This window comes from Oryzias latipes, chromosome 14 (assembly GCF_053564925.1).
Source record: "Oryzias latipes strain Hd-rR chromosome 14, Olatipes_Hd-rR_3.1".
NCBI lineage: Eukaryota > Metazoa > Chordata > Actinopteri > Beloniformes > Adrianichthyidae > Oryzias > Oryzias latipes.
Window position 1 is genome coordinate 20235590 of NC_136250.1, and position 27148 is coordinate 20262737.

Here is a 27148-nt window from a genome sequence, read left to right on the forward strand (position 1 = left end):
TTTGATTGTTACAGGCTTTGGTCCTTGTATTTTGGTTGTTTTTGTTTAAATATGTCATTTTTCTGTAATCATGGCCAGCTTATTTTCAGCCTGGGTTTTTCTTTATGAGAGTTTTTGAGTCATCGGGGTATTTAATTTGTTCTTTTTATCTTATGTCACAAGCCCCTAGACATGGCTGTAACAAGAGAAAATAAAGTTAATATGTCAAATCAAATTTTCGTCAAATAGGCAAAAAGAAATCGTTCAGTGGAGTTAGAAAAATTGTCTTAGAAAGAAAAAACATACTATGTTGTCTTTACATTATTTTACTATTGAAAAACGTTCTTGATATGATTTTTCTTGCAAGACAGAAAATAAGACAATGTTTTTTGAAACGGGTCTTTTTACTTTCTTAAGGTTCAGATTCTGCAGTGAAGTGGTAATAGCAGAGATCCATCAAGAAGAAAAGACAAAGATGCATCAGAGGGAGGTCTGTCTTTATTCACTTTCAAAGTGCCTTTTCCACACCGCCGTACGGAGTGACATTCAGATGGGAGTCCTGTGACGGGGTCAGTGGTTGACAGAAACGTTTGAGTGCAGTTACACAGACAGCACGAGCAAAGACTCTGCAAAGACTTCATGGCTGAAACTGATGGGAGCAGAAAGAACGATCGTCAAAGTGGTGGTCTCATTCACAGTTGTGGTCCAGTTTTGCTGATACTTCTCACAATCTGAAAGCCCCTGAAAAGCCTAAAGCGGACACAATCGAGCATCTCCATATTCTGAGAGAAACTATATATTGCTTTTTTCCCCCATTATTTTTCACAAAATGTGTGAAAAAAATGATCTTTGTGATAATCAAAAAGTAAATACCGGTACTTAGGGCGTCTTTGATGGCAAAGGAGTAATATTGCACTGTTTTTTATTTTTTTTATTCTGTTTTTAAGCAGGAGTGAAGACGCCGGGCACCTCTCAGTACACCCACGACACGGGCACCCACTGTGGGGTGGAGGTGGCCCTCTCGATGGCCTCCTCCACCCCTTTGACACTTTCGTCTACGTCGTTGTTGACGAGAACCACGTCAAAGAAATGTCCGTATGTGCTCAGGATGGCGTCCGACTCTTTCTGGATCATCTGTAGGTTTTCCGTCTGTGGCATGGGGGAAGGAAAGAAGAAGAAGAAGAAGAAGAAGAAAAAGAAGCAAGACAGAAAAAAAAAAGCAGGTGAGTCTGCAGTTCAATTGTTCACGGAGCACACCATTTTCTCTAAAAAGGGGCTGCACCTGTGTGGCAGAGTTGGTTGGAGCGATGAAAACCACTAAAGGAGCAAAATCGGCAGTCCGAACCAGTTTCAGAGTCTGTGAGAAGAAATGCAGATGATAAAGTACACATCTGCAACTTCTTTACAAACATCAACAGCTTACTGAACAAAACAACTGATGAATAACAGTAAGAAATGCACAAGTGATGCCTTAAAGGGCCTATTTCATTGATGTAATAAATCAATAAAGGATTTTTAAAAACTGCTTTTTCCTATTAATAGTCAACCACTAGTTGCTTTAAATGGCCTATATCACGCAATATCAACTTTTTTGAGCTTTTAAGTGCATTATGATGTTAATTCCTCATGAAAAACAATCCTTAAAGTGGTATTTTAATTTATTCAAGCATTTCTGAGTATTCCTCTAAAAACCTGATCTTTGAGCACCAGCCCCTTCCAACCCACGAAAACAAGGGTTCTCACATTGTGATGTCACAAAGTGGGGACAGAGTCTGCACTGCCAGCCCCGCCCCCAGGGTAACACAAACACCCACTTTCTCCGTAGAGCTAGCGGTGATCGTCAATAAACGCTTTCCTTTTATAGACAAAATATACTGGAAAAAAAATTGTCAAAAGATGTTTGTTTTTGTGGGTGAGGCGCAGACCCGCTGCAGAGGCTGATTCTCTGTTTGACGCCATGAAATGGGCGACACCCACAAGGAGAGAAAGGCGGAGCCTCAGAGATCGAGTTGTCTTACCTCTGGGTAGGAAAATTAGCAACCAAAATAACTAACATTTCTTTAAAAACATCCCTCTTTAGTGTGTCAAAGGTCATGTATATTATCATATATATGGATATTGTTTACTCTGAAAACCTTAAGAATAGCATGATATAGGCCCTTTAAAGACTTGGTCCAATGAAAATGGTGTTTTTGTATTTTAACATGTTCTTGCTGCATTTATCTGATGAAAAAGGAAGAAAAATAAAGAAAATTAAGTTTAAATTTGCATTTCTGAGTTTTTTTTAATCGAATCTTTGTGAGAGAGGGGCAGACGAAAAAGCTCGTATTTCCCGCAGTAAAAGGAAACCTCCTTCTGAGGTGAGTGCAGGAATTGAGTCCAGACTAACCTGAGGTTCAATATCCAGCACAGCTATTTTCCCCTGTTCGTGAATCTTTTGGATGGTCTCAAATTTAGTCCCAAACATGTACCCCTGGAAGCTGCCGTACTCCAGCAGCTCGTTTCCAGTGATGCACTTGGTCATGGCGTCGTTGGAGATGAAGTAATATTCCTTTCCGCTCTCCTCATCCTTCCGCTGGGGTCTGGTGGTATCTGTTCACATTTGGAGTATTAGGGTGGCTCGGCAAAGCCGGCTGCTTTGTTGGAAGGAAAACGGCGAAGCGACTTACGTGGTGCAGGGTAGGAAAATTTATCGGAGTATTTCGTCAACAGTGAGTTTTTGATGTGGCTCCTTCCGACACCGGGTGCACCTGAAGGGGAGAATGAGTCCGATCAAATATTCTGCATCAGTAATTTTCAGATTTTTTTTTTTTTCTTTTTAGTAGATCGGCATGCCTGCTCGGAGCTTACCGATGAGCACAAGAGTTTTCCTTTGAAAAGCAGGAAGCTGTACCACTTCCTCATAGGAAATCACATCCAGCTGGTCAAAAACTGAAAACAAACGTTTTAATCATTTAGGAAAGTAGCAGAAGAAAGGTCAAAATACATTTTAACCCCCAAAAAATTCATTTTTCACATTCATTATAGGACGCAGAGACTAAAGCGGCTTTACTTCACTGAGAGAATGACTTGCTTTTTGAAATGCATATCAAAAGGAGTATTTTTAGTTGAAAAAAGGAAAAACATACATTTGCCAACAGAACATATAGGATTTATGTGATATTTATTTTAGAAAAGTCATTGTAACTTAGTAAAATGTTTCTATAAAAGACCCACTCCGATGAAAATTGTGCTTTTTCTGTTTTTAAACACGTTTTTGGGGGCGTTTTTCTGATGATGAAGGACATAAATAAGGAAAATCAAGCTTAATTAAGCTGCATTTCAGAGTATTGCTTTAGTCAAATCATTGTCAATCAGGAGCAGAAGAGAAGTAGTTGTGACATAAAAATACATTGGGCGGGCCACAAGCTCGCTGGGGAAGTGGGGGCGTGGTTGGTCGGAGGTGAATTTCTAATGAACTCCCGCCGCTCTGCAGAAATTATGTCCAATAGAAAACGACAGATTTTTGGATTTTGGCTAAAAAAACTGCATTATCAAATCTAATAGACCACTAAGAACGTTTTACAATAGAGCAATGGATGATGGGAGTGGATCTTTAAGATTAAAACTTTTCCAGTACAATCCAGTGATTTACTTACTAGAGCTGTGTTTAGCTAAGTACTTGTCTTTGCACTTCTTTTTCTTTCCAAATGGGCTACAAGACGGGTTCCCCCCTTTGGCTTTGCTTTTACTGGCCACCCGCCTGAAAAGAAAAAAACCCAAACAGTTAAACATTTTTGAGTCGAGGACTGTCCAGAAAGGACCGATCAGCGATGCGACGTTTACCATTCTTGGAGCTCAGGGGAGGGTATCAACCCGGCGAAGTCCGCAGCACTGCTCTCCACCCTGCCCTGCCACCAGTTGGGGTCCTGCTTGTTGATGATCTGGATGATGTCTCCGGTGCTGAACTTCAAGCCGGCCTCTTTGCAGGGGATGAGGTCGTCTTTGGCGGGGTCGTAATCAAACTGTGCCCTCATGAACATCTGCAGATGAAGATAAGGTAAGTCAGATGAAAAACACGGCGTGCGATGATCAGTTAGAGCAGATGAGCTCAAAGTTTTGTTTTACACGAGCACAAATTCAGCTTTAAAACGTGTTTGAATCATTGGGCCCATTGTTTTTTATTGTCTTCCTTAAGGCAGTTTTAAAAGCTGCAGCCTGCTGGGGAAAACTGCAGGAATTTTCTGAAACATAAATGCTTCACAGACCTGCACACAAAAGCACATCAAAGGAGAATAAAAAGCCACATGACGAGACGTTAGAAATTATTAAGCCTTTTCTGGATTTCTAAAGTTACCCATTAATTTATCGATGAGCAGAATTCTGTGTCTAATATGATCTGGACAGTTGAGTTAGATTTAAAGTTATTAAGTTTTGCCAATTCCAACACTGTGGGGACAAAATGTCTTCAATGTAACCAAATGGAAGCTAAACTAAACTGTCACAGGTCACATATAGACCAGACTTTGATTCCCCTCAGGATAAATTTGTTTAAATAACAAAATGCTTTGTCAAAAAAACAGAATGCAATTGTTTTAAAAAGGTGAATTTTGGAGAATGAAATAAAAGAAACCAACACAATAGAATTGAAGAGTAGAAAAAAACGACCATCTTTTTCGAATTTCTTTGCATTTTTATTCTACCTTAATCGCCTACATCAGAATGATGGCAACATTTTCTCCAGATGGTCTTGTTTTTATTTTTATGCTCTCATATGGTCATATCTGCAAACAGCAGCAAACACGTTCGAGTCCCCGCTACTTTACTGATGAGACCCGCCATGTAATCAATGCTCAGTAGGGTTTGATCCTAAAATAATCAAAACAGAACATTATCTGGAGGAAAATACGTCACCATTTCATTGAGAGCTTTGATACCACAAATAGTTTTGAAGGCTGAAAAAACTATGATCAGTCAAAAGTGAATTTTTAAGCCCTTTTAGGTTTCTGAAGCCTTAAAAGTCTGTAAGGCTTCAAAAATCTTTGAGGCTTCAAGAGTTTTTGAAGCCTCACAACTTTTTAAAACTTCAAAAATCTTTGATGCCCGAAATGTTTTGGAAGCCTAACAAGTTTTTTAAAACATCAAAGGTCTTTAAAGGTTTAAAAGTTTTTGGAGCTTCAAAGGTCTCTGAAACGTTAACATTTTTTAAGACCTTAAAAGACTTTAAAACTGAAGATTTTTGAAGCTTCAAAAGTTTCCGCCATCCGTGAAGAATAGGCCGGACAACAGAAGGCTGGATTTTACAGAAGTTATGAAAAGTTAAAACTATGTTTCAATAAAACACATTTTTCTGTCTTCTACATGTAATAAAATACTAAACATACAAACATAAAGTACTAACATCGCAGATGACAGAATAAACTATCACAGCTGTTAAAAATGCTCTACTTTAAATATGTTAAGGTTTCTTTTTTTAAATAATTTCAATGGTTGCATTCTGTTTTTTTTTTACTATTAATGCAGTAGTTAGTAGAACTCGTGGCTTTCCCAGGACTCTCCAACACACAAACACGTGTGAACGTGCACGGCATGTGCTGGAGCCGCCGGGATCACCAGTGTATCAACTACAGCTACAGGATGGTCAGACTACAAGCTTTAGGCGGGTTGCCATCACTGACCACATGGGAGGTAGAGGACGTTCTACTAAACAAATATGAAATAAAATTTGGCGACAGATCTTTAGTATTTTAATATTCTTTTTTCTTTTTTTTTTAATCAGAGGCAGCCATTTTGCTGCCATGGGGGGGAGGTGCTAAATACAAATACAGTGGACAGTAGATGGCAGTGAGAAACGCGTCTCTAATGTGTTTCTACTGAACTAAACTACCGGTAGTAAGTGATAGGTCTTAAAATTTGAATGAGTATTATAGTCACCTTGGATGCTCAAACACTAACAGAAGATTCTCCTGAACAAAATCATTTCAAACAAGTGTTAAGAAAAGAATTGGTCACACTCTGCATGCACTCTGAGATGGAAGATGGTTTGATTGAAGACACAGTAGAAAAAAAAAAAAAAAAGGAACTTTTTCAGGGCTTAAAAAGAGGAATGGCTGCAGCGCTCAGGCTTTCAATCGGCATCACTCAGACCTGCAGGGCTCTGTAATGCAAAAGCTGCAGGAAGCATCAGACGCAGCACATTCATGTTCACCCAACTGCAACACCAGTTCTTATTGCATTCAGTGTTCTCACAGTTTATATCTATGGAAACAAATATAACTTAAAGGTTAAAAACTCAGCAGTTAAAGACTGTTTTCATGTATTTCTATGAATAAAATAGATAAAAAATGGATACATGCTTGTCCAATTTCTCATCAAATATAGGTACAATTTATCTTTTAAATAAGAAAAACACATTTTATAAATGAATAAAAGTAAAGGGTTTTTGTGCTTGTGTTGGACAAAGAACCAAAAGCTCTTCTGAATTTTTTTTTGCTCAACAGATGCATCAGCAGCAGCCTTCAAAGACCAACAAAGATGTAGTAGCAAAAATATAATAACCCAGCCTTGAACGTGGTTATTAGTATTTGTTCACATTAAAATCTAACAATTTCCTTAATTTTGGAATAAATTGTAGGTAAAAAGCTGCAGAATTTTCACAGGGCTGTTGGTGTATTTTTTTTTCTGGATTTTAGCCTTTGAGAATCATACAGCCTTGTTTCTGTATGGGTTTCAACAGTCCACAAAAAAACAACAACAAAAAAATTGGACACATTTCTCAGAAAATTTGCCAACAAGTGAAAATTCTGGGTTTCATCTTACTGAACTGGGACTGCACAGATGTTGCACAAAGCTTAACTTTGTCCATGAAATAAATCTAAAGTTCCCAGATATATTTTGCAAATATGGGCAGAATTGATATTTGTATCTAGTAGGGCTTGGCGATTAATCGATTTAATTGATTAATTCGAATGTGTTGTTTTAGATTAAATATTTTTGGGACAATTTGAGAGCTGTATGTGAAAGAAATATGTGCAAAAGAAGTATATATATGTATATACATGTGTGTGAAATAAGTAAATATGTTTGTGAAAGAAGTAGTATAGTGGCAGATGATGACGTGCTGTGATTGGCTGAGAGGCCACCACATGCTCACATCAATAGACCAAGTGGTAACTCTAGCAAGCGGGGGCTGAATGTCTTTACATTAATATATTTAATCATTTGCTTCAATTCATATTTAATTATCTCATAAAGCAAGTGACATCACACAGATTTTTGAAGTAAAACTATGAAAACATAGTTCAGTCTACTCCAACAGGAACATATAATTTAATTTAAGCAATCAATTAATACATGTTTAGTTTTTTTACTTATTGTTTTGTGATTTCAATTTCACGTTTGTCTCGTATGTTCCTCTCCAGGTACGTGTCGTGTTGTGTTGAGTCGACTTATAAACCAAGACAATCCGACATTTACAAGTTTAATGCAGAACAATGTTTAATTGTTACATTTGTAGAGAAATCCTGCTGAAGGGTGATTCAATAAAAAGTAAGTTTTATATATTTGAGTGACCAGTCACCTCTGTTGATTCAGTTTGTTTCAATATGCAAGAAAAGCAAAAGGTAATCTGGGTCAAAGTCAAGTCTGTTGAACATTTATTTCTTTTTGAAACAGATTCAATTATTCAAAACGTCATGGCCATTGACCACTGACAATTCAGTACATCTTATCCTTCATTGAAAGAAAGTAGGGACCTTTTTTAGCAATCACCTGACACGATGGCTGTGTGCCGCAGAGCAAAGGTGTGATGAAATTATTTTCAATCATGTCGAGTAAAAAATATTTCAAATTTATAATTAATAAAAGAGAAAAAAGCTTTTTGTGAACAATGTAATGGTTACAAAGCATCATCTATCACATCACTAACTGTTTTTGACATTTGAAGTCCCTAATAAATCATCCTAAAGTACATTTCTACCCAAAGAAAACAAAAATTCAGAAAGAAATGTAAAAAAAATAAAAAAAATAAAAAAGGGGAAATCAGGGCTGAGCACCGCAAAGCTACTGGACGTCCTCTTTTGTCCTGGTGACCAGTTCCAGGCTCCTGACATCGCCCATTCACATCCTCAGCAGTGAGAAAATCAGAAGCTGCTCTTCCTTGTAGGCCAGAAAATAAAAAATGTTTAAGTCCGCTCTATTGGATTGTCAGCAGCAGAGCAGCATTGTGCTTAACTGGAGCCCTGTGACGGTGTGTAGAGGGTTAAGTCAAATATTAGCTCGAGTCTTAAGACGTTGATGATAATATATTCAGCTCAACTAAGGGGGAAAAAAAAAACTCCTTACTTTTAAGACGTTTTACACCTTAATCTATCACTGTTTTCATGTATCGTTTAAAAACTGCATATATAAAGGGTACAATAACATAGTATATTTTGATATTACATATTAGGACCACAGAAATAACATATTTGAACGTGTTATGTGTTAGAGCCGGCTGTTCAAACACATGAAAATATGTTTTTATTGCTGTCTAAATCTTGCACTGCTATACAGTAAAAGATTTGCATATTCTGAGTAAAACACCAAGTACTTACTGATAACGATTCATGATGTAAACGTTGGTCCACTTCAGCATTGGCGAGTCGGAGACTATAGCTAAAGCGGATCGCGGATTGGCATAAACCGTGGGCGTGGGGAAAAAAAACAACTTCCTTCAGTCCTGCCTCTTTTCACCAGATTTGGGACGTCCCAGATGGGCGGAGTTAACTCCAGCCAGCTGCGCCCGCGAGCTGGCAATTTAGGCTTCAAGCAGGGGACTGTAGAAGTCAAAGGGTGACGTCAGAGATGCTCCGTCCAGTCATATGTACGTCTACGGTTCAGAGTCAGACCCTAAACTGCACGGTCGGATCAGACGGGCCGTTTTAGCAAGAGTGGAGTTGACTACGTAGTTAAGCATAAATGACTGACGCATAACTCGCCTGCAGTGAAAATGGGGAAATAAATTCTGAGTCTCAATAAATAAATAAAAATAAAATAATTTTTAGATAATAATTTTCTACCACATATCAGTCAATCGTTACATTATAAGAAGATAAAATAAACAGTACATGAAAATGTAAAAAAATTAAATAAATTCAAATCCTGCCCTGGTCCCGCATGTTCCTGTTATGGGTCATTAAAATGTCTATCTGGCATTTTTGTTAAACTAAAATGGACATCAAATGAGGTCATTGTTGGACATAAAATAGTGGACACATTGTAGGCCTATAGACATCCAGGACTGGGTTTTTGACAGACAGACAGAAGCAAAACTGCTGGACCTGCAGCTCCGTTTGACGTCTGATAAAAATGTCAATCCGACGTTCAAATGGTGAACTCACATTGACGTTGAAGAAAGTTCGTTATTAGACGCATGTTATTAGAATGTATGTATGCGAGAGTGAATGTATGTGGATGAAAGTGAATATATATGTTTGTGTGGTCTGTGAGTGGTTCAGAATGAAATACGTTTTGTACGGCCCCTCATACTGGTGACTGTGATCCCAGCATAAACTTCACTGGTGCGAGTACTCACCAGTCACTCAACTGCAGAATTTGTGCAATACTTGTGCAACATCAACCCATTGTAAAAATAAATCAAATAAAAAAATAACAAAAACAGTTTGTGCCTTCAACTGAGATACAAGATGAGAAGGATGTCAAAAGACCACGTTGGATGAGGAAGGATGCTTGGATCAGAGAGTATGAGATGGCCGAATCCGCTCAAACTGGCTGCTTTTAACCCTTTAATTACCGCAGATGTCGCCAGAGACAACTAAATAGCGTACGCTCTTTGACCTACTGTAACTCCTCAACCTTCACCCCAATTCCCACAACAACAATTCCCACAACAACAGCGGCTTTTCATATTGTTTGCACCGCTAGGCAACACTTTGCGACAGGGTCAGCTGATCTACGTTGATCGCGTTAACACATCCATAAGGTGTAGCATATCAGCGCAAGAGCAAGTTCCTCTGCTTCAGAATTCACTGGAATTACCCAAATTGCGTAAACAGTTGACGGGTTACAGTCGTCGAGAGGATGTAAACACTGGAGCTAAAGCTTTGATTTTAAAGGGTTTACAAATCTGTGGTACTGTAGACAGCGGTCTTTAGTAGCACAAAAGCTCGAAATATGTTCATTTTAAACCTTAAAAAATACCTTAACTTACAAAGCTTAATGGTTTTTTTCCCCTTACATATAAACTGAAGTTTAAAAGGGAAAATGTTCGGATTCCTTCCAACAGAAACACTTTCTGCGCCCCAAACTCAAAGCCATGCGTCCCCCATTCGTCCTCACCTGACAGATCCTGGAGCGATTTTGCATTTTGGGGATAATCTTCATCGTCACGACTCCATTTGTTTCTTTCTGCGTAAAGAAGCATTGAATTAAAGATTTTCTATTAAGCAGACAAAAAATATCCAAACAGGTGACCAGATTTGAAATTTACTAGAATCTTTTGGAGCTGGTCTACGCTTTGGTTCGCAACACTGTTGCCATTAATTTCTGCGATTTCGTCTCCTTCGTGTAGAGACCCTGCAGGAAAAACGCAAAAAGGGCAAATCAGCTCCTGTCATGAGCGCGCTTTCATTCTTGGGAATCCTCTGGTTTTCCCACAATACCTTGCTTGTGGATCATCCCTCCGTGCAGTATTCTGGCCACGGTGCACCGCTGTTTGTCGTTGAATTTCAGAGTGACGCCCTGCACACAAACACCACACCATCAGCAGCTCCACTCCACACCCACTCTGTGTCTGCAGAGGAGGTCAAATACCATCGGCTCTGAGGCGCTTTTCTCAAAAACCACTTCCTTCATCCTGGTCAGCTCCGTGCCGTTCGTGTGTCCAGCGCAACCGTTGGTGTAAACCTCGGCCCCCTTGCTCTCAAAGGTCTGCATCGCTGCCTGTACGGAGAGAAAAGGGAGGAAAAAGACCCCTCCCTAGTTAATCTGGACAGATCATTAATCTCTGCAATATTTCTAATAAGCGCAGAGAGTTTCTGCTGGCGTGTGCCAACAGCTGTGCTTTATTTGCAGCTTCCATGTCGGTTGGCGGTTGAAAATTAACCCAACGTTTCTCACGCTTTATTAACCACGTGCAGTCATCTGATCCAACAGGTTCATGTGGTCATGGAGACCATCAGCAGGACCTACGCAGGGCGAAAGCAGCCACCTAAGAAAGACCGAGCCTCCTCGGAAAATCTCACAGCAGTGTTCAGACGTTTTGGGAACAGAAATACGGACACTTGTATTTCTGCGACTTCCTCTGAATCAGAGGAAAGCCTTTAAATGAGACCAAAGAGCTGCCTTAGTGTTCTTTGATAAGACAGGGCTTAGGAGTGGGAATGAGTGGAATGCGGTGGATATGAAAGAGTTTATAAATGAATCACCAAAATTGTCAAATAACCTGCATCAGCACATCAGCTTCTGCATTAAAATGACACATCAGCGCTGCCTCAGCAAAAAGCCGTTATCTGCCCTCCAGCTCCAACGCAATAATAAACCGATAAACATCACCTATAAAGTCAGCTGTCCAGGTTGGGGGTGGGGGGGGTGTTATTTTTTTGTAAACTTTTCATGAAACTTGAAATTTCCCTGCGACAGATGTCAGAGTTTTGTACAAGCACAAGAGGAGATGCACCCCTGAAAGGAGGAAGTCAGCCCCTAAACATGTATTACGGAATAAGAGATTTATTTTTGTGAGTCCATAAGTTTGTCCACAAGAGCTGTAATTTATACGAGTCCAGTCCAAATCACAGGAAAAGACGGATGTTTATCCACTTCAGAAGAGTGGAGGTTTCCCTCCTGACAACCGTTAAGCAGAGGAGAATGGTTGGATAAGAGAAATCTGCTTGACTGATTAACTCACGCTGTTTGGTTTCATCAGGGAGCCAAGAGAACTCTACAGACAACAGCACTCTTTGATTTATTCTATTTAGAGGACTGATAGGTTTGATGAACAGTTTGACGTGTACTGCCCTGCAGGGACGAGTGGAAGCAGGAAGTCATTTGAGAGGAGGAAATCGGATTTCTGGATGGGAAAAACAAAGTACTAAACAGGGTTCCTAATGACGCCCAGAGGAGAAAAAAGCTACATTAAGAGAGATGCACACCTCTACCTGACATTAGAAAAAAAAGGACTTATGTGATTTACAAAATAAAATTCGAAATTTTTGATTTTTTTTCAGACCAATCAGATCTCTCTCTTATTGTAGGAAATAAAATAGTAGTCGTCTTATGTGCGTCAGTAAGGAATCTTTCAGAACAGGATAGTTAGGAAAAAAATTGGTATAAATGAGAAGAAAATGTTAAGTCAAGTGGGTTTGACATTGCAATCATAAGGGTGGACCAAACTGTCACTAGTCATCATTCAGTTACGATACAGGGGTCCCTCGTCATATCACGCTTCACCTCTTGCAGTGCAATTTTGGATGTTGTTTTTTTTACAACAAGCTGTGTTCTGCATCCTGATTGGCTATAGACCTCGTCAATCAGTCTCCTCTGTGACGTGTCTCCTGTATAAATCTACACAAATCTCTTATCGGGAGAAGATTTCTGTTGTTATTATTTAAAACCGGGTGTGTTTTTCTATGAAGGTTGGAACTTTGAGTGTTTAAACAACAGAGGAAAGTGGGAAAATATTCATGCCTGAGAAAAGTGTATAAAGTGTGTATTGAGGGGTTTTACAGCCGCAAATCATCTGTACATTTTACCTATTGTGGGTTATTTTTAGAACATAACCCCTATGATAAACAAGGAAACATTGTAATTTTGACACATTTGGTTTAGAAAATGTTGAGTTGGTGTTCTCACTGCAGTCATGAGGGTGAACCAAACTGTCACCAATCATCACTCAGTTACTATAAAATCTCACATATATGCACGTTTAGATCATGTTTACGTGACATTTTTAAAAGCTTTTGCCGTTGGATTTGTGTGTTTCTGTTTTTCGGCAATGAAATGTTAACGTTTGCCCGTTCTTCTCCTCACCGATTCCTTGCACAGCCCATCTGCATTTCACACTGAAGTGAACCACACCAGGATCCACTTGCAACTCAACTTCTTTGCTCTGAAGTACAAGTTAGCTTTCCCACTTTTAAGGCAAGCAAGCAATCCCAGCATGCTCTGCTCTGGACCAAACAGTCCATTCAGAAAGCATGACCCACGGTGGGGGTGTTGTGGTGTCCTCTCTATTTAGAACTGAGTCAATAAGAAATCAAGATAACCCGAGTCAAAAGAGTCCAAATTCTCAGAACAAACTTGGCCTTAAGGCTTGTTGATGTTCAACGGCAACATTCCATCTTCTACTGATCTGTCTGGTGATGCCCAGCCTTCTTTTTTTTTTTTGGAGTCACGAGCGCTTCATAAGTAACATTTAAAACTCCCAAAACACTCCAAATAAAATATATTTATTAATATATTTATTGTGTCTGTTTTACAAAGAAAACCTCAGATCCAAGAGACACCTTAGATCTCAGTCAGCTGGAGTAACCAGATGTGACTTGAAAGTATGTTTAGGACTAGTTAAGACCTAAACAGTCTCCATTTAAGTCTATGTAGGTCAAAGGACAGTTGAAGCCTGTAGTGCAAGTGAAGATCAGAGGATCAGAGCTCAAGGCTGCAAAACAAACCTCAGATGGAGCCTGGGGAGGCACATCAGACTAACTTGTAACTTAAATTTTGAGCCACTATACAAAAAGAAAAAACAAGAACAACAACAACATGATTGTGTCTTTTACAGACTAAAGTAGGATAAACTGATTTGCAATCAGTGCTACCTCACAAGTGTGACTGCAACTTCAGGTTACACACTTGCAAACTGCTGATATCAGGGGAAGTGCTTTCCGTCTTTTCTGTCCCTAGAACAGTCTGAATGCTGACTTTTCAAAAGCAGAGATTTGCAGAACAAAAGAAAAGTTGCCCTCGTCATGAAAAATCCTGCTTTAATTTGTAGCCGATGTACCTTTTTAATCCTTTTTGTGGAACTTTCCACCAGATTTAAAGTTCAAAACAGATTTTTTTTTTCTAATCCCACCAACAGATTAGGAAACAAGCAAATCCTGATGAGGGAAAAACTGCAGATGCGGCTCCACAGATCAATGTGACTCAAACGTCCCGAGGATTCGTGATCAACTTTGAGAAGGGGATCATTTCTCCCCACAACACCACCCTGTTGGACCACGTTCACATGTGAGGAAAAGACGAAGTGAAATTGTCAACTCAGTGTCTGGGAAGCGCCCACGTCATTTTTTTGAGACTGCAAAAAGCTGACCTGCACCAGTTTGCGCAACGGAACTTCTCAGGGGGTCTATTTTTATATCCTGGGATGTTGCGCACAATTTTGTAGCCCGTTTTATCTGCTTCCCGGAAGCACACGAGCAAGCCATGAAAAACGAAAACAAACACGGCGGAAACCCGACAGAAAGCTCACCTTGTCCACCTTCGGTTTGTTCTGAAGGAGCTGCTCCAGGTAGAGATCAGAAAGGGCTGTCCGGATGCTGGCCACCGGCTCCTGTATCAGCACGGGCTCGGTTTTATTGTATTTTAACGTCATCGCGCACAGAGTTAGCAAGAAGAAAACAACTGTGAACCCGGTCTGCCTCCCCCCCCCCCCGTTCAAGGTCCGCCAGATACTTGATGAAACAGCTGATAACGAGTCTCCACGATGACACCAGTCACTCCTGGAGATGAAAGTCCAAAGTTTGGATCGTTAGCAAGTGAAGAACATGAGATATGTACCGCGGGGCACCGCTGACAAAGCATGAAAACATGAGACTGGTCAGGAGGGGCGGGGCTATGACCCATTCAAGCTATGACGCGAACTCGGACATTTCTGCATTCCGACGCTGTAGTACTAAATAAAATCTTTACACGCTCTCGAAAATTTTCAATGTTTACGGATTCCCCCCTTTATGTTATTATTGTGTTTCTTATGTTTCCTTCCTGCAAATTAATCAAGGATATTTTACACATATTTTTTGTTGTTGTGCTTTTTGTTTTTTCAAAACTTTCAACAAAAACAACAAAAATTCGAGTTATTTAATTAGAATCAATTTGCGGTAATGTTAAGAGCACATATTACAATATGTAGCCTTGTTTTTTTCTTAACAAAACAACAACTGCCCCATCCCGGATTTTAAGAAATGCTCTGAAAAAAAAGTATGAGACTTTTGCTGTCGATGCATTTTCAAAATCTACGGTTCAAATTACGTTAAAGGAAAGGGGCCGTTTGACCAACTCCCTAATTTAAAAACTGTTCGGGGAACCTTGAACGCAACATTACCGCAGCATTGTCAGAGGGGGCTGTTCAATCCGCAGACAGGGAAGCAAAACAACCCAGTCACCCGCACTATCACCCGAGAGTGTGCGTGGGAGGATTTGAATTTACGAAGAAATGATTTAACAATAATTTCAAAAATTGTAGTCAATAAAATGTGAATTTTGTGAAGTTGTGCCCAAATCAGGTTTTTTATTTTATTTTTGGACACGTGAATGGAACAAAATGTTCAAAAGACTGATTGACGACATATCCTGAGTTAAATGACAGTTTTCTTTAACCCTTGTGCTATCCTGTTGGGTCCAGATGACCCGGCCCTTACATTGACGTGCTATCCCTAGCTTGACACAGGTGAATAAAAGTGGAGAGGATGTCATGTAATCCATGGACACCAGAGAAGATCACAAATCACTGAAGAAAAAAGGTTCAGAGCACTGTCTAGTGGGTCTAGATGACCCAACTCCCAATGTTAAAGTGCCTAGGATACCACAAGGGAAGACCTGAAGTTACTGCAAAGAAAGGAGGACATGAATTGTCCAGGTGTTAAATGCATCATTTATGATATCCCATTCAGCCCTACAGGGTAGCCCATATGGCCCGGAAGTAATGAAAGCTATCCAAAAGCTTGATAGAAGGTGTGAATAGAAGGAAATAATCCCATCACTTCAGATATTTCGAAGCCCTGCTCAATTGATTGTCATGACTAAATGTTTAGCTTCCTCTTCACAACTTGATAGCTGAATTGATTTACATTCAAACACTTTTTTGCTAAGAACATTTTACTATTATGTGTAAAGATGTGACTAAAACTCTTTCTATAGTAGGTTTTCTACAGAGGATGGGGGGAAAAGAGAGGATGATGAGCAATTCAGAATTTTCCTTCTCAGAAATCTTTAGAATTGCTCATTACCTTTTCAACCCCCCCCCCCCTTCCAATCTGTAGTTTTCCGAGTAAATAAATCATTTTTCGTTCCATGACTTTTCAAATCCAACAAAACAAAGATATTTGGGATTTAATCTGATTGTAGGGTTTGCCTCCTCAGAAAGTGTTTTATAATTTTGTTAGTCTGAAGCATTGGATGTGTGTTACCATTTTTAAAGATTGACAAGCTATTAAACTGTGAGGATATTTTGTAATACCCTTCCTATCCTTGTTAAGATGGGGGGAGAAAAAAAAATCATAAATCAGCATTAGTGTCTAGTGCTTGTCTGTCAAAATGATTTAATGTTGGGTCCAGCCCCACTGAACGGTTTCTTCTGTCAACGTTAAATTGGCAGCCCGACATTTCATATTCACCGGCAGCTATGTAACCAAACAGGTTAAACGAAATGCAAATATTGATTGCTGAATATTGTGACTAGTCTTACGGACCGAAAAGGCAAGAAACCAAGGCAGAAACCTAAAACTTTAATATCCTTAATAAAACTTTATCCGTCTTCTTAACCCTATATCCCTTTCGAGGTGACAAGGTTGCTGGAGCCTGTCCCAGAAACTGATGGGCAAAGCTGGGGTACACCCTGAACAGGTCGCCAGTCGGTCGCAGGGCACACTATCACTCGCACATGAACACATAGGGACATTTTAGAGGAACCAATTAACCAATGAAGCATGTTTGGACTGTGGGAGGAAGCCGGGGTAAGAGAAAAAAACCCACTCATGCATGGGAAGAACACGCAAACTGCACACAGAAAGGTCACAGCTGGGATTTGAACCAGGGCCTTCTCGCTGTGAGGCAAAAACCACAAGTCTTAAAACTTCACCGCACTGCTTTTTGCTAAGGTGAGTGCAATGCATTTGATACAGGGAGGATATTTAATAGTGATGAGTAACTTCAATGTGTAAACTAAAAACAGAACGGGTGATATACAGAAAAAAACTACAACACAATAATATGTCAGTGTGCGAAAAAGTGTTCAGGCATTGTGTGTATGACCGAATGGAGTTCAGCAAAGAAACAGCTGTGGAGGAAAATTCTTTTTTTTTTTTTTGCTCTGGAGGCTCATATAGCCCCTCCCAGACAGCAGGAGGTATAGAGCAGGCATGTCCAAAGTCCAGTCGGTGTTCCCACTGGAACTGCAGGCTCCTGCAATAAAATCAATGATTAGCGGCTTCCAGCACTTTTTAAAAGTTGTTCATGGTTTCTTGAATATGTATCATTTTATATGAACCCAGAGTTATTTTATTATTAGAATATTTCTGCATTTGAATTCTGTTTTTTTTTTAAATCAGAAATTCTAAGTAATTTTGGTAAAATTGTGTGGATATATTTCTGTTTATGTGACAAAATAAAAAGTATCCCATTGCAAAAAAAAATATATATATATATATTAATTAAATGGTTTATTTGCATTGAATGTTATTATAATGGCTTAAAAAATGCATGCTGAATGGTTTGATAGACCATCACACACTTTATCTTTTTGTTTGGACCCCGCTGGTATATGGAGCTTATTGGGAGCGTGATAGAGCTGTTTTATAATTTTGCGTGTCATGGTGAGTCAATGCTTACTGTAAATGTTCTCTTGAGTATAAGTGGAATTCCTGAGATGCATTGGTTTTCTCCACCCTCTGCAGAGATTTCTGGACTGAAACAGTGCAGTTCCCGTGCCTGACAGAATGTTCTCAGTACTGCAGCAACAGAAGTTCATCCGGATCTTTGAGGATATATCATTCTTCTTTAAGGTGGTTCTTTGAGGTGTTTTTACCAAATTCCTCCTTCAGGAAGGTATAATAACAAAAATTCCAATTAGATGCATTGATGAAAATGCATGTTCCTAAAGCAATCAAATTTTGGTTTTATTCTTTTTTGTTGTTTCTATTTCTAAGATAATGCAAAGATAAACATTAGACTAACAAAAATATTAAAATGGTAAATGGTGTGTAGCCGACTTTTATAGCACATTACCACCTTCCTTGGTGGCCCACAGTGCTTTACAGTCACAGTCCCATTTACCCACACACACATATTAACACACTGATGGCGGCTCCGCTGCAGAACAATGTTGCCAACCTATAACCACCAGGAGCAATGTGGGGTTCAATGTCTTGCCCAAGGACCCTTCGACACATGGGTGGGCAAGGCAGGAACCGTACTTTCAATCTTCTGATAAGAGGTCGACCGCTCAACCCCTGAGATCAAAATCAATTTCTTTAAGAAGTCTCACATAATAGGACAGCAACCTTTGAGGATGCCTCTGATCTTTATTACCAGTTGGAACAAAAATATATTTTATGAGTATAAATGTACACATCGCTTATATTTAACCAAAAACCTTTGACTAAAACTACCCAACAAGAGAGTATGTACAGTAGTAGTGTAAAATAAATATACAAAAATAAATTTGAGAATAAATCGTAAGATTATGCTTCAAAAAGTTGTACTTTTACAAGGAAAAAGTTGTGCTTTTTAAAAAAAATTAAATGTTGTTCACCTTTCAGCATATTGCTCAGCTTTTACTTAGTCTCACAGGTGGTTTGGTAGAGATTTCTATGTACAATGCCCTTCCCTGCAGTTCATCAAGACTCTTGTAACTACATAGTTGGGTAGTGGTTAACAGGTCTTGCCCAAGGACCCACACTGGATGAAGCTAATCTTGCTCTGTGGGAATTGAAACCTGGTTTCCACTCACACACTTAACCAACTGAGCCCTTCAATGACTTCGTTTTGTGAAAATAAAAGCATCTTTTAATATATTTCAACAAAGAAAATCAAACATTTCCTGTTTAATTTCTGTTGCAATTTAGATGAATAACATGGATATCCCAATGCTCCAGAATTTTACTGGATCTGTTTTTCCTTTGTAAATGAACTTTATTTTAATAAATTGTGACTTTTCAAAGACAAAATTCACTATGTTTATTATGGCCAACTGTTGACATACAATTTGAGGAAATTATCATAATATATTTATCTATATATTTTTTTCTTATATGCTGGACCTAATACTTCGTCATAATATCCGAATATAACAGAAGTCAACTATTTGGTATTTTTTTTAGTGCTCCAGCCGGAAACTGGAACAAAGGAACAACGCATGCGTCAACTCTTCTAAGCCGTTTATAATAAACATCAAATCCAGGTACAGATTGAGGCAACAGATGAGATCCATTGTTCATGTAATTATTAACCATCCACTTTCTCGTTAAACGAAGATATTTAGGGAGATAAAGCCGTCCGTAAATTTTACACTTGGGTTGGAACATACGCTAAAGCGGAGAGCTGTCGGTCTGTTGCACGACTTGCCGCCTAGAATTCGAATGTATTAGTTTACTGATATTTGGTTTGATTTATCGATCCAAATAGTTTTGGGATGTTTAACAGAACACTGAGGGCTGCGGTGGGTCACGCTCGGCGGCTGCCCGCCCTCTCGGCCACGCGGCTGCAGTGGAGACACCGGGTTCTGCAGGTCCGCGCGTGCGCCGACGCTCGCGCTGCAAGTTTGCGTGTCCTCGACGACTGCCTCGGTGAGTGAGTTGGGGGTTTCCACACACCGCTTCTGCTCCGCCAGAAACGCTCTCACTCCAAAAACGCGTCACGTCCACAGAACTCAAGTATGGAGACACGCCGATGCGTTTTAACTACGTGTGGCTGCGGGACCACTGCCGCTCCGCGAGCTCCTACAACCCCGCCACCAACCAGAGGAGCCTGGACACCGCGGAGATAGACCTGCGCGTGCGCCCAGAAAGCAGCCGGATCGAGGAAGGGCATGTCGTCCTGACCTGTGAGTACAGCAGGAGATCCAGCATTTAAAGGAACGAAGAAGTAAACAAAAGAACAAATAACATTCTTTCTCGTGGCACTAGCACTTGAGGGTAAAAAAAAGTTTTTTATGTCCCTTTTCAGGCACCGTACTTACGGGCTCCGTACAAAATAAAACAAAAAGACCATCATTCAGATGGAGCCATGACTCTGAATTCACAAATTTTCACCAAATAATAATTAAACTGATCCAGTGTGTATGAAAACTATTATTACTGCTAAAATGTAGTTTTTTTTTCTAATGCAAAAACTTTGGTTGATTAAATTTGTTTGCTGCAATGGGGCCTATTTTTTGCATGTTTGGTTTTATTAACCACATGTGCCTGAACATCAACCACTACTAGCAGTACCTGAGTGAGCTGTGGTCTTTGCCCTGTCCTGTGAGGATGCTTTTATTGTTTGAAGATTCTCGCTGTTGTCTCATTATGTCACCATAAAAGTTCACATTCTAGCTCAGTTTATGCGTACAGAACATTGTCCTGGACATTGTACATGTTAAAGGATAGGCCCGTGTAATAAAAACAGACTAAAAGGATTAAAGCTATTTTACAACATGCAATATGAACTCATATAATACGATCTTCTACACTTCTTGGTTTTTCTTTCCCGTTTTAATTTGTTAAACAAAAACTTCCCTATGCAGGTAGCATCTATGTTCAGAACATTATGATATAATTTATTCGTCATAGCCGTTCAAAACTGTTTTAGGTAGAAGGAGAAAAATCCATTAAAAATTATATTAAATAAACATAAATAATTGTCAGCGATACCCAGATCTAGAAGAAAATATAAAAGAAAAGGTTAAGAAAAAAGTTAAAATCATTTCAATATCGTGGTCCATTTGCTTTCATTAGTGTCATAGAATTGGTTGGTTAAAAAAACAAAAGAGTTGAATGGAAAATAACCCTAAATCATTTATTAAATAATTGTTATTATTAAAATATAACAGATTTAAAGATGGATTAAAGCAGAACATCAAAACTGGAACAAGTATCAGAAAACAAAAGTGACAAGAAGGATCTGACAAAGAGCAACAAAAAATATTTGAATGGTATAGAGTCTACCTTCTCTTTTGCCTCCTTTAAAGTCCCACTTAAATAAAAATAGTGTCTTTAACATGTTCTTGTAGCCTTTTCTTTAAATGATGGAGGACATATATAAAGAAAATTGAGATTACAATCGCATTTCTGAGAATGTCTTTATTCAAATCCTTTTCTATCAGGAGTGGATGAGAAAATAATATTTGAAAAAGCTCGTAGTTAAGTCTTGAGGTTGAGTCATAGCAACTGGACCTACATCTATTTCACCGTTGAAACGTTTCGCTGCTCATCCAAGTGGCTTCATCAAAGGAATGATGGGAAATGAGTCGTGGCTTACTCCCTGCCAATAGTCCCGCCCACAATTTAAAGGTGAATTTCAGATGAACTGCTGCTCTGCAGAAACGGATCTAGAAAACAGCATAGGTTTTTAAAACATTTTTGGCTAAAAATGGCATCATCAAATTGAAAAGATGTCGGGGAATGCTTCGAAAATGGATCAAAAGATGATGGAAGTGGGACTTTAAATGTGTAGTTGTGTTTCTCCACAGATGTTTTTTTTTTTTTGTCCCTCCCTAAAGCTACAGAATAAAAAACCCAGCATCTTCTCAGAGCAGGTGCAATCCACCTCCCTGTTCCCTCTTTAGCTCCTCATCCTCCAACTTTTCTCTCCGATGGAGTAGACACTTACAGCACAGTGTGCAGCTCTCAGGAGATGCCTACTTTCGTTTTCATAGGACAGGTAAAACACCCCACGGTGTCCAGGTGTGCCAAAAGCAAACAGAAATCACACACCTGCAGCCTTCCTATTCAGCGCTGCTTATCCTTACTAAAGCAGTTTTTCTGGGATTTCTTTGCTCTCACGGTGTCTGGCTCCGTCCCGCTGTCAGTGTGCACACGCAAGAGAGTTGCGCTGTGTGTTACATAAAGTGACCCCCCCCCCAGGGGCTAGTGATGATGCACATGCTTCTGCAGGCTTACACTCAAGTGTGTCTCCTCGTGTTAGTGGAGCGCAGTCAAGGTCAGCTGGGTTTCTATGAGTCTCTGCATTCTGCAGGCAAAATACCTGATTTTTAGTGCCTTAAACATAATTCCTTACCGTAAATATTTGCCTTCAGATTATAGATTATACATGCAGCAAGTTAGTCATTTATTTTTTTCAAATCCCAAGATTTTATAGCCTTTTTGGACAGATTCTAATGCCTAGAAGAGGCGGGGAATGACTCATAGAATATACTTCATATGATGTCTTCAGATTCCGAATTATATGAAGGGAAATTTGTGACACCACATTGAGAACAAAAGTCACAGTTTTGAGATCAAAATGTCCTCATTTGCAATCATAATGTTCAGTTTTAAAAAGCAAACTTTCAAAGTATCAAATGAAAATATTAAACATCTGCTTTCAAAACCCATTTTTTTTTGCTTTCACGACACAAATGTTTTCAGATACGTCGTCTCACATCTCGCTTTGTCCCTGTCTTTGATTTTGCGTTCACATCTTTTCATCACCTTCTTCGCCACTGGACTGTCGTATCGGGTAGCGATACGACAGTCCAGTGGCGAAGATATTGTGCTAGGCCTGCACAATATACCGCAAATTTATCGTTATCGCAATATCAAGCTGTGCAATATGCATATCGCGAAAGACAGCAAATTTGCAATAAATGGTTACCTTAGATGTGGCCAAACAATCTTATGGCAGCTTGAAGTGTTTAATGGATTGAAAGAATCCCTTTGACCAATCAGATGGACCCCTTCACGTTGTTAACTAATCGGATGGCGCCCTATTATGTTGTATGTTCGCCTCCTATGTCAACAAGGGTCATTTGTAGTATAATTTTTAAGCTGTTGTAATGGAATGGGAATAATATTTTTGGTTGTTTTGCTAATTGTTTATATACCGCAAATTATATCGTTATCGCAATATTAATTACTAATATCGCATATCGCGAGTTTTCTTCATATCGTGCAGCCCTAGCGTGTGCTAAAACCCACGCTCCGTGCTTTCTTACACACGCCTGTTTGCAGAAATGCACGGAGTGTGTTTTTTGTGGACACCCTACAGGTGTTCTATGGCCACTTAACGTATCACATGCAGCATTTGTACACAGTCAGTAAGGAACCGCCTTTAGCTCCTTACGTATGACTAGAGTGTGGCATATAGACTTCAAACAACACCATCATCGTACGTCAAAAGGGCCAGACACTTACATTAGTCTTAGGAATATCTTATGATGTACTTCCCACATGCACAGTTGTACATTCCAGTTTCATGACATACCTTGAAGTGGCCAAACGCACAACTCTTTCTTGGTTCTGCCTCATACTGTAGTTTTAGCCTGAGCCGTTGGTTGGATCTGTGCGCCTTTGGTCTCATTTGTCTTTTCCATGACCGAAACATGGAAGCAGTCAAACAAGTGGCCTTGAACCGACTCCACAATTCTACCTGTGAGTTTGCGTCTGACTGTTGGACTGCAAATATGTCTCAGAGCAAGCTCAAATTATGAAACTTCCACTGCCGTGTTTGACTGTGACGGTTTTGTGGTGTAATGTTATTTTGGGTTTGTCTGTCCAGAGCTAGATAGGTTCAAAGAATGTGTTGACTTTTTCAACATGGTTTTTTTTTTTTTAAAGTTCACACTTATCAGAGCAGACTGAACCCTCTGCAGTCATCGCAGCTGCTGTTGGAGGAGCGCTTTGATCAAACAGAGTTAATAAATTGTGCTGTGAAAACTCCTCCAAGCACATATGAGTCACCCACTACCCACAGGAGATTCTCCAACGCTTTCCTGTGTGAGGTTTTTCCAGATGTGCTTTGCTGAATGTTATTCCATCTTGCAAAATGCAGCTGCAGTAATTTTTCTGAAGGGATTTTGCTTGATATATGAGACCAAACTGTCTTCTGCAGTGGTTCCTGCCGGTGTTGTAGTATCATAGACATTCAGACATTGTTCATTTTGTTGATCTCAACTGTTGTTTAAAATCAGCTCCGACCGTCCTGTCTGTTGAGCTTATTTGTCCGCCGTTTTCAGGGCCGGATGGTCACGTGTCAAAGTTCAGCCTCGACTGGCTAGCAGCGAACAGCTATGAAGTGAAGAAGCAGGGCGTGGTGCAGCCACGGGTCCTCTGGAACGCGGGCGTCTACGAAGGTGCCAACGTCCCAGCCGCCGAATGGGAGAAGTTCATGAGCTGTGATGCTGAGCTGAGGCAGTTCCTGCAGAACTACCTCCTGTACGGCATCGCCTTTGTTGATGGGGTCCCCGCGACAGTGGAGGCCACGGAGGCCGTCACTCAGAGGATCAGTCTGATCAGGTAAGGTTGCTGATCTGCAATTAGTGAAACCTTTTTATTCTGCCAGCAACCATTAATCTGGACATTTCTGTCACCATAAGGCAGACCACATATGGGGGGATGTGGTCCTTTACATCTGACTTTTCCAGAGGAGACACCGCCTACAGCCAGCTGGCTCTGGACCACCATACCGACACATCATACTTCCAGGAGCCATGTGGGTATGTGGAGGAGAGATGCAGTGTACATCTTCACTTAACCGAAGAGTTAAAGACCCCCTATGATCACCTTTGACCTATTTAACCCTTGTGCTATCCTAGGCACCTTAACATTGGGAGTTGGGTCATCCAGACCCACTAGACAGTAAACTGAACCTTTTTTCTTCAATGATTTGTGATCTTCACTGGTGTCCATGGATTACATGAAATCTTTTACACCTTTATCCACCTTTGTCATGGTAGGGAGAACATGTCAATGTAAGGGTGGGGTCAGAGGATAGAACAAGGGTTAAAGTGTTCACAGTGGTCTTTTAATGACGTTTTTTTCCAAAAAACACATTCTCTCCCACGATCTTACACCGCCTCACACCCCCATCCTCCCTTAGCGGTGTGACAACAATGGTTCTGACTCTGATTCTGACCCCTGGTCCTGCTGCAGCATTCAGGTTTTTCATTGTCTCAAACACGAGGGGACCGGGGGACGGACGCTGCTGGTGGATGGCTTCCACGCCGCAGAGAAACTGCGCCAGCGCTCGCCCCGGAGCTTCCGACTGCTCACCCAAGTGCCCATCGGCCACGAGTACATCGAAAATACAGACGGCCACCAAAACCACATCACAGGAATCGGCCCTGTGCTCAACGTCTACCCGTGGAACGACGAGCTCTACCTGATCCGGTGCGCCCATTCTTCTTCATGTACTCATTTCATCAACTGGATCCACCAACTGTGACACTTTTTTAATGTGTAACATCAAACTGCACAATCTGAGGGTTTGACCGCCGAGATTTTTGTGTTTGGTGAAGATTTCCACTTTGTAGCCCACCAAATCGAACTGATGCATGATGGGAGTTCATTCTAGAGCCAAATTATTACTTGAAGCTGTTTTCACACAGCAGCAACATTCCTATTTGATTTCATTTGACCTTAATTCATTTTTTCTTTCTCTTTTGGCCCAGTTTTGTCACAATCCTTTCACACATTCACATCTTTATTGGTGAATCCACCTTTTTATTCTATTTTTCTTCATGTTATTCTGTGCTTCTGCGTGGTTTGTTGTGTCTAAGCCTCCTTTATCTACAGCTATAACAACTATGACCGCTCGGTCATAAACACAGTCCCCTATGACGTCATCCAGCGGTGGTACGAGGCCCATCGAGAGCTCACCACAGAACTGAGGCGGCCAGAGAACGAGCTGTGGGTCAAACTCAATCCAGGAAAGGTAAAGACAGTGGTGTGGGGCTGAAGGAAAGCGTTCCATCAGAAACTCTTCCAGTATCACTGTTAGAGCTCAAATTCATGGGGAACGGCTGCAGTGAGTTCCAGTTGAGAAAGGTTGTCATTCCTGACGTTCTTTGTAGAAGAAAGTGGGAGAAAAGCAGAAAGAGAAGGAGAAACTGCTAGATTTTCAAAATAAAGCATCAAACACAGACATCAGATGTTATCTATAGGGTAAACTGATAATCTACCATATTAACTCCAACTGAGCTTCAACACTTCTAGTTGAAGAGCTCCAGAAATGCTACAAGCTGCAACCATTCCTGGTGTTTAAAGGATAAACAATCTAAACGCTGGACTGTCTTTTGAAGGTGATATTTGTGGATAACTGGAGGGTGTTGCACGGGAGGGAGTCCTTCACCGGCCTGAGACAGATCTGTGGCTGTTACCTGACCAGAGATGACGTCCTGAGCAGGGCTCGTGGCTTCAGACTGCACGTGTGAACGTGCACAGCCATCAACAAGCAGGCACTAAATTCCAAGATATTTAAATCACTCCTGGATTACGTTTATCCTTGTTTTGGTTTTTAGGACCCATCCTATGAAATGACAGGTAGCGAATGTATCCTGAAGTGCATTTAAAGCAATAAATCCTAATTTTTCTTTATCAGTGACCTGTGCTTTTATTATCCGAACCACTTCTTTAATGCTTTTATTAAATGGTAAGGTAACCAATTAATTAGGCAAATTTACAGACTAAAGTCACAGACTTTTCATATAACATATACAAAATAAATATAATAAAACAGTAAAAATAATAATGTACAATAAAATAAAATACAATATTAATTATTTCAATTTTTCACATACCTTTGATAAATGTTAGAGGACTTAAAAGTGCAGACGTCTGCAGTAAAAATGCAAAGTGAGGACAGGAAGAGATGAAAGCATTTGCCAAAATACAAATTCAGAAATGACTGTTTGGAAATGGCTTTTTGTTGCAGCACACCCTTTTGTCAATAAAGCTTTAATCCTTTTTGTTCCTATTTTAAATGCATCCACATTTGTAAAGAGCGCACATTCAGCACAGAGTTAATGACATCTTCCTCACTAACAGCAGCTTCTTCACATTTACTCGAGTCAACATTTGAATTCTTTGAATATTTGTCCTCTAAAATGTATTTTATGAGTCTACATTAATGTAACTGAGACTCCTGTTTGTTCTCTTGTCCGGTTACAGAATTAAAACCCTTCAGACAAAATGTGGCCTGAAGGAGGAAAACATTCTATTTAATCTCAGACTAAAACATGATCTTAAATAGACTTTCAAACTGGAAGTTCAATCAAGAATAT

The 27148-nt window shown here is 40.0% G+C and overlaps 2 protein-coding genes across 2 annotated transcripts; one reads left to right on the forward strand and one right to left on the reverse strand.

Annotated features, from left to right (window-relative positions):
* Positions 1 to 459: 459 nt before the first annotated feature.
* Positions 460 to 14808, reverse strand: mpp1 (MAGUK p55 scaffold protein 1). The gene is made up of 12 exons (XM_004076576.4): positions 14426 to 14808; positions 10771 to 10899; positions 10620 to 10698; positions 10448 to 10533; positions 10297 to 10365; positions 3805 to 4001; positions 3618 to 3721; positions 2830 to 2910; positions 2649 to 2729; positions 2369 to 2571; positions 1262 to 1336; positions 460 to 1128 (listed from the first exon to the last, which is right to left on the reverse strand). Exons 1-12 carry the CDS (start codon positions 14546 to 14548, stop codon positions 952 to 954), a joined length of 1404 nt encoding a protein of 467 aa, XP_004076624.1. The 5' UTR covers positions 14549 to 14808; the 3' UTR covers positions 460 to 951.
* Positions 14809 to 16880: 2072 nt separating this feature from the next.
* tmlhe (trimethyllysine hydroxylase, epsilon) lies at positions 16881 to 26462 on the forward strand. Its single transcript, XM_078931222.1, has 9 exons — positions 16881 to 16907; positions 19272 to 19351; positions 19594 to 19736; positions 19817 to 19993; positions 24104 to 24383; positions 24464 to 24583; positions 25020 to 25256; positions 25662 to 25800; positions 26168 to 26462. The coding sequence occupies exons 1-9, from the start codon at positions 16881 to 16883 to the stop codon at positions 26297 to 26299; spliced, it is 1335 nt and encodes a 444-aa protein (XP_078787348.1). The 3' UTR covers positions 26300 to 26462.
* Positions 26463 to 27148: the final 686 nt, after the last annotated feature.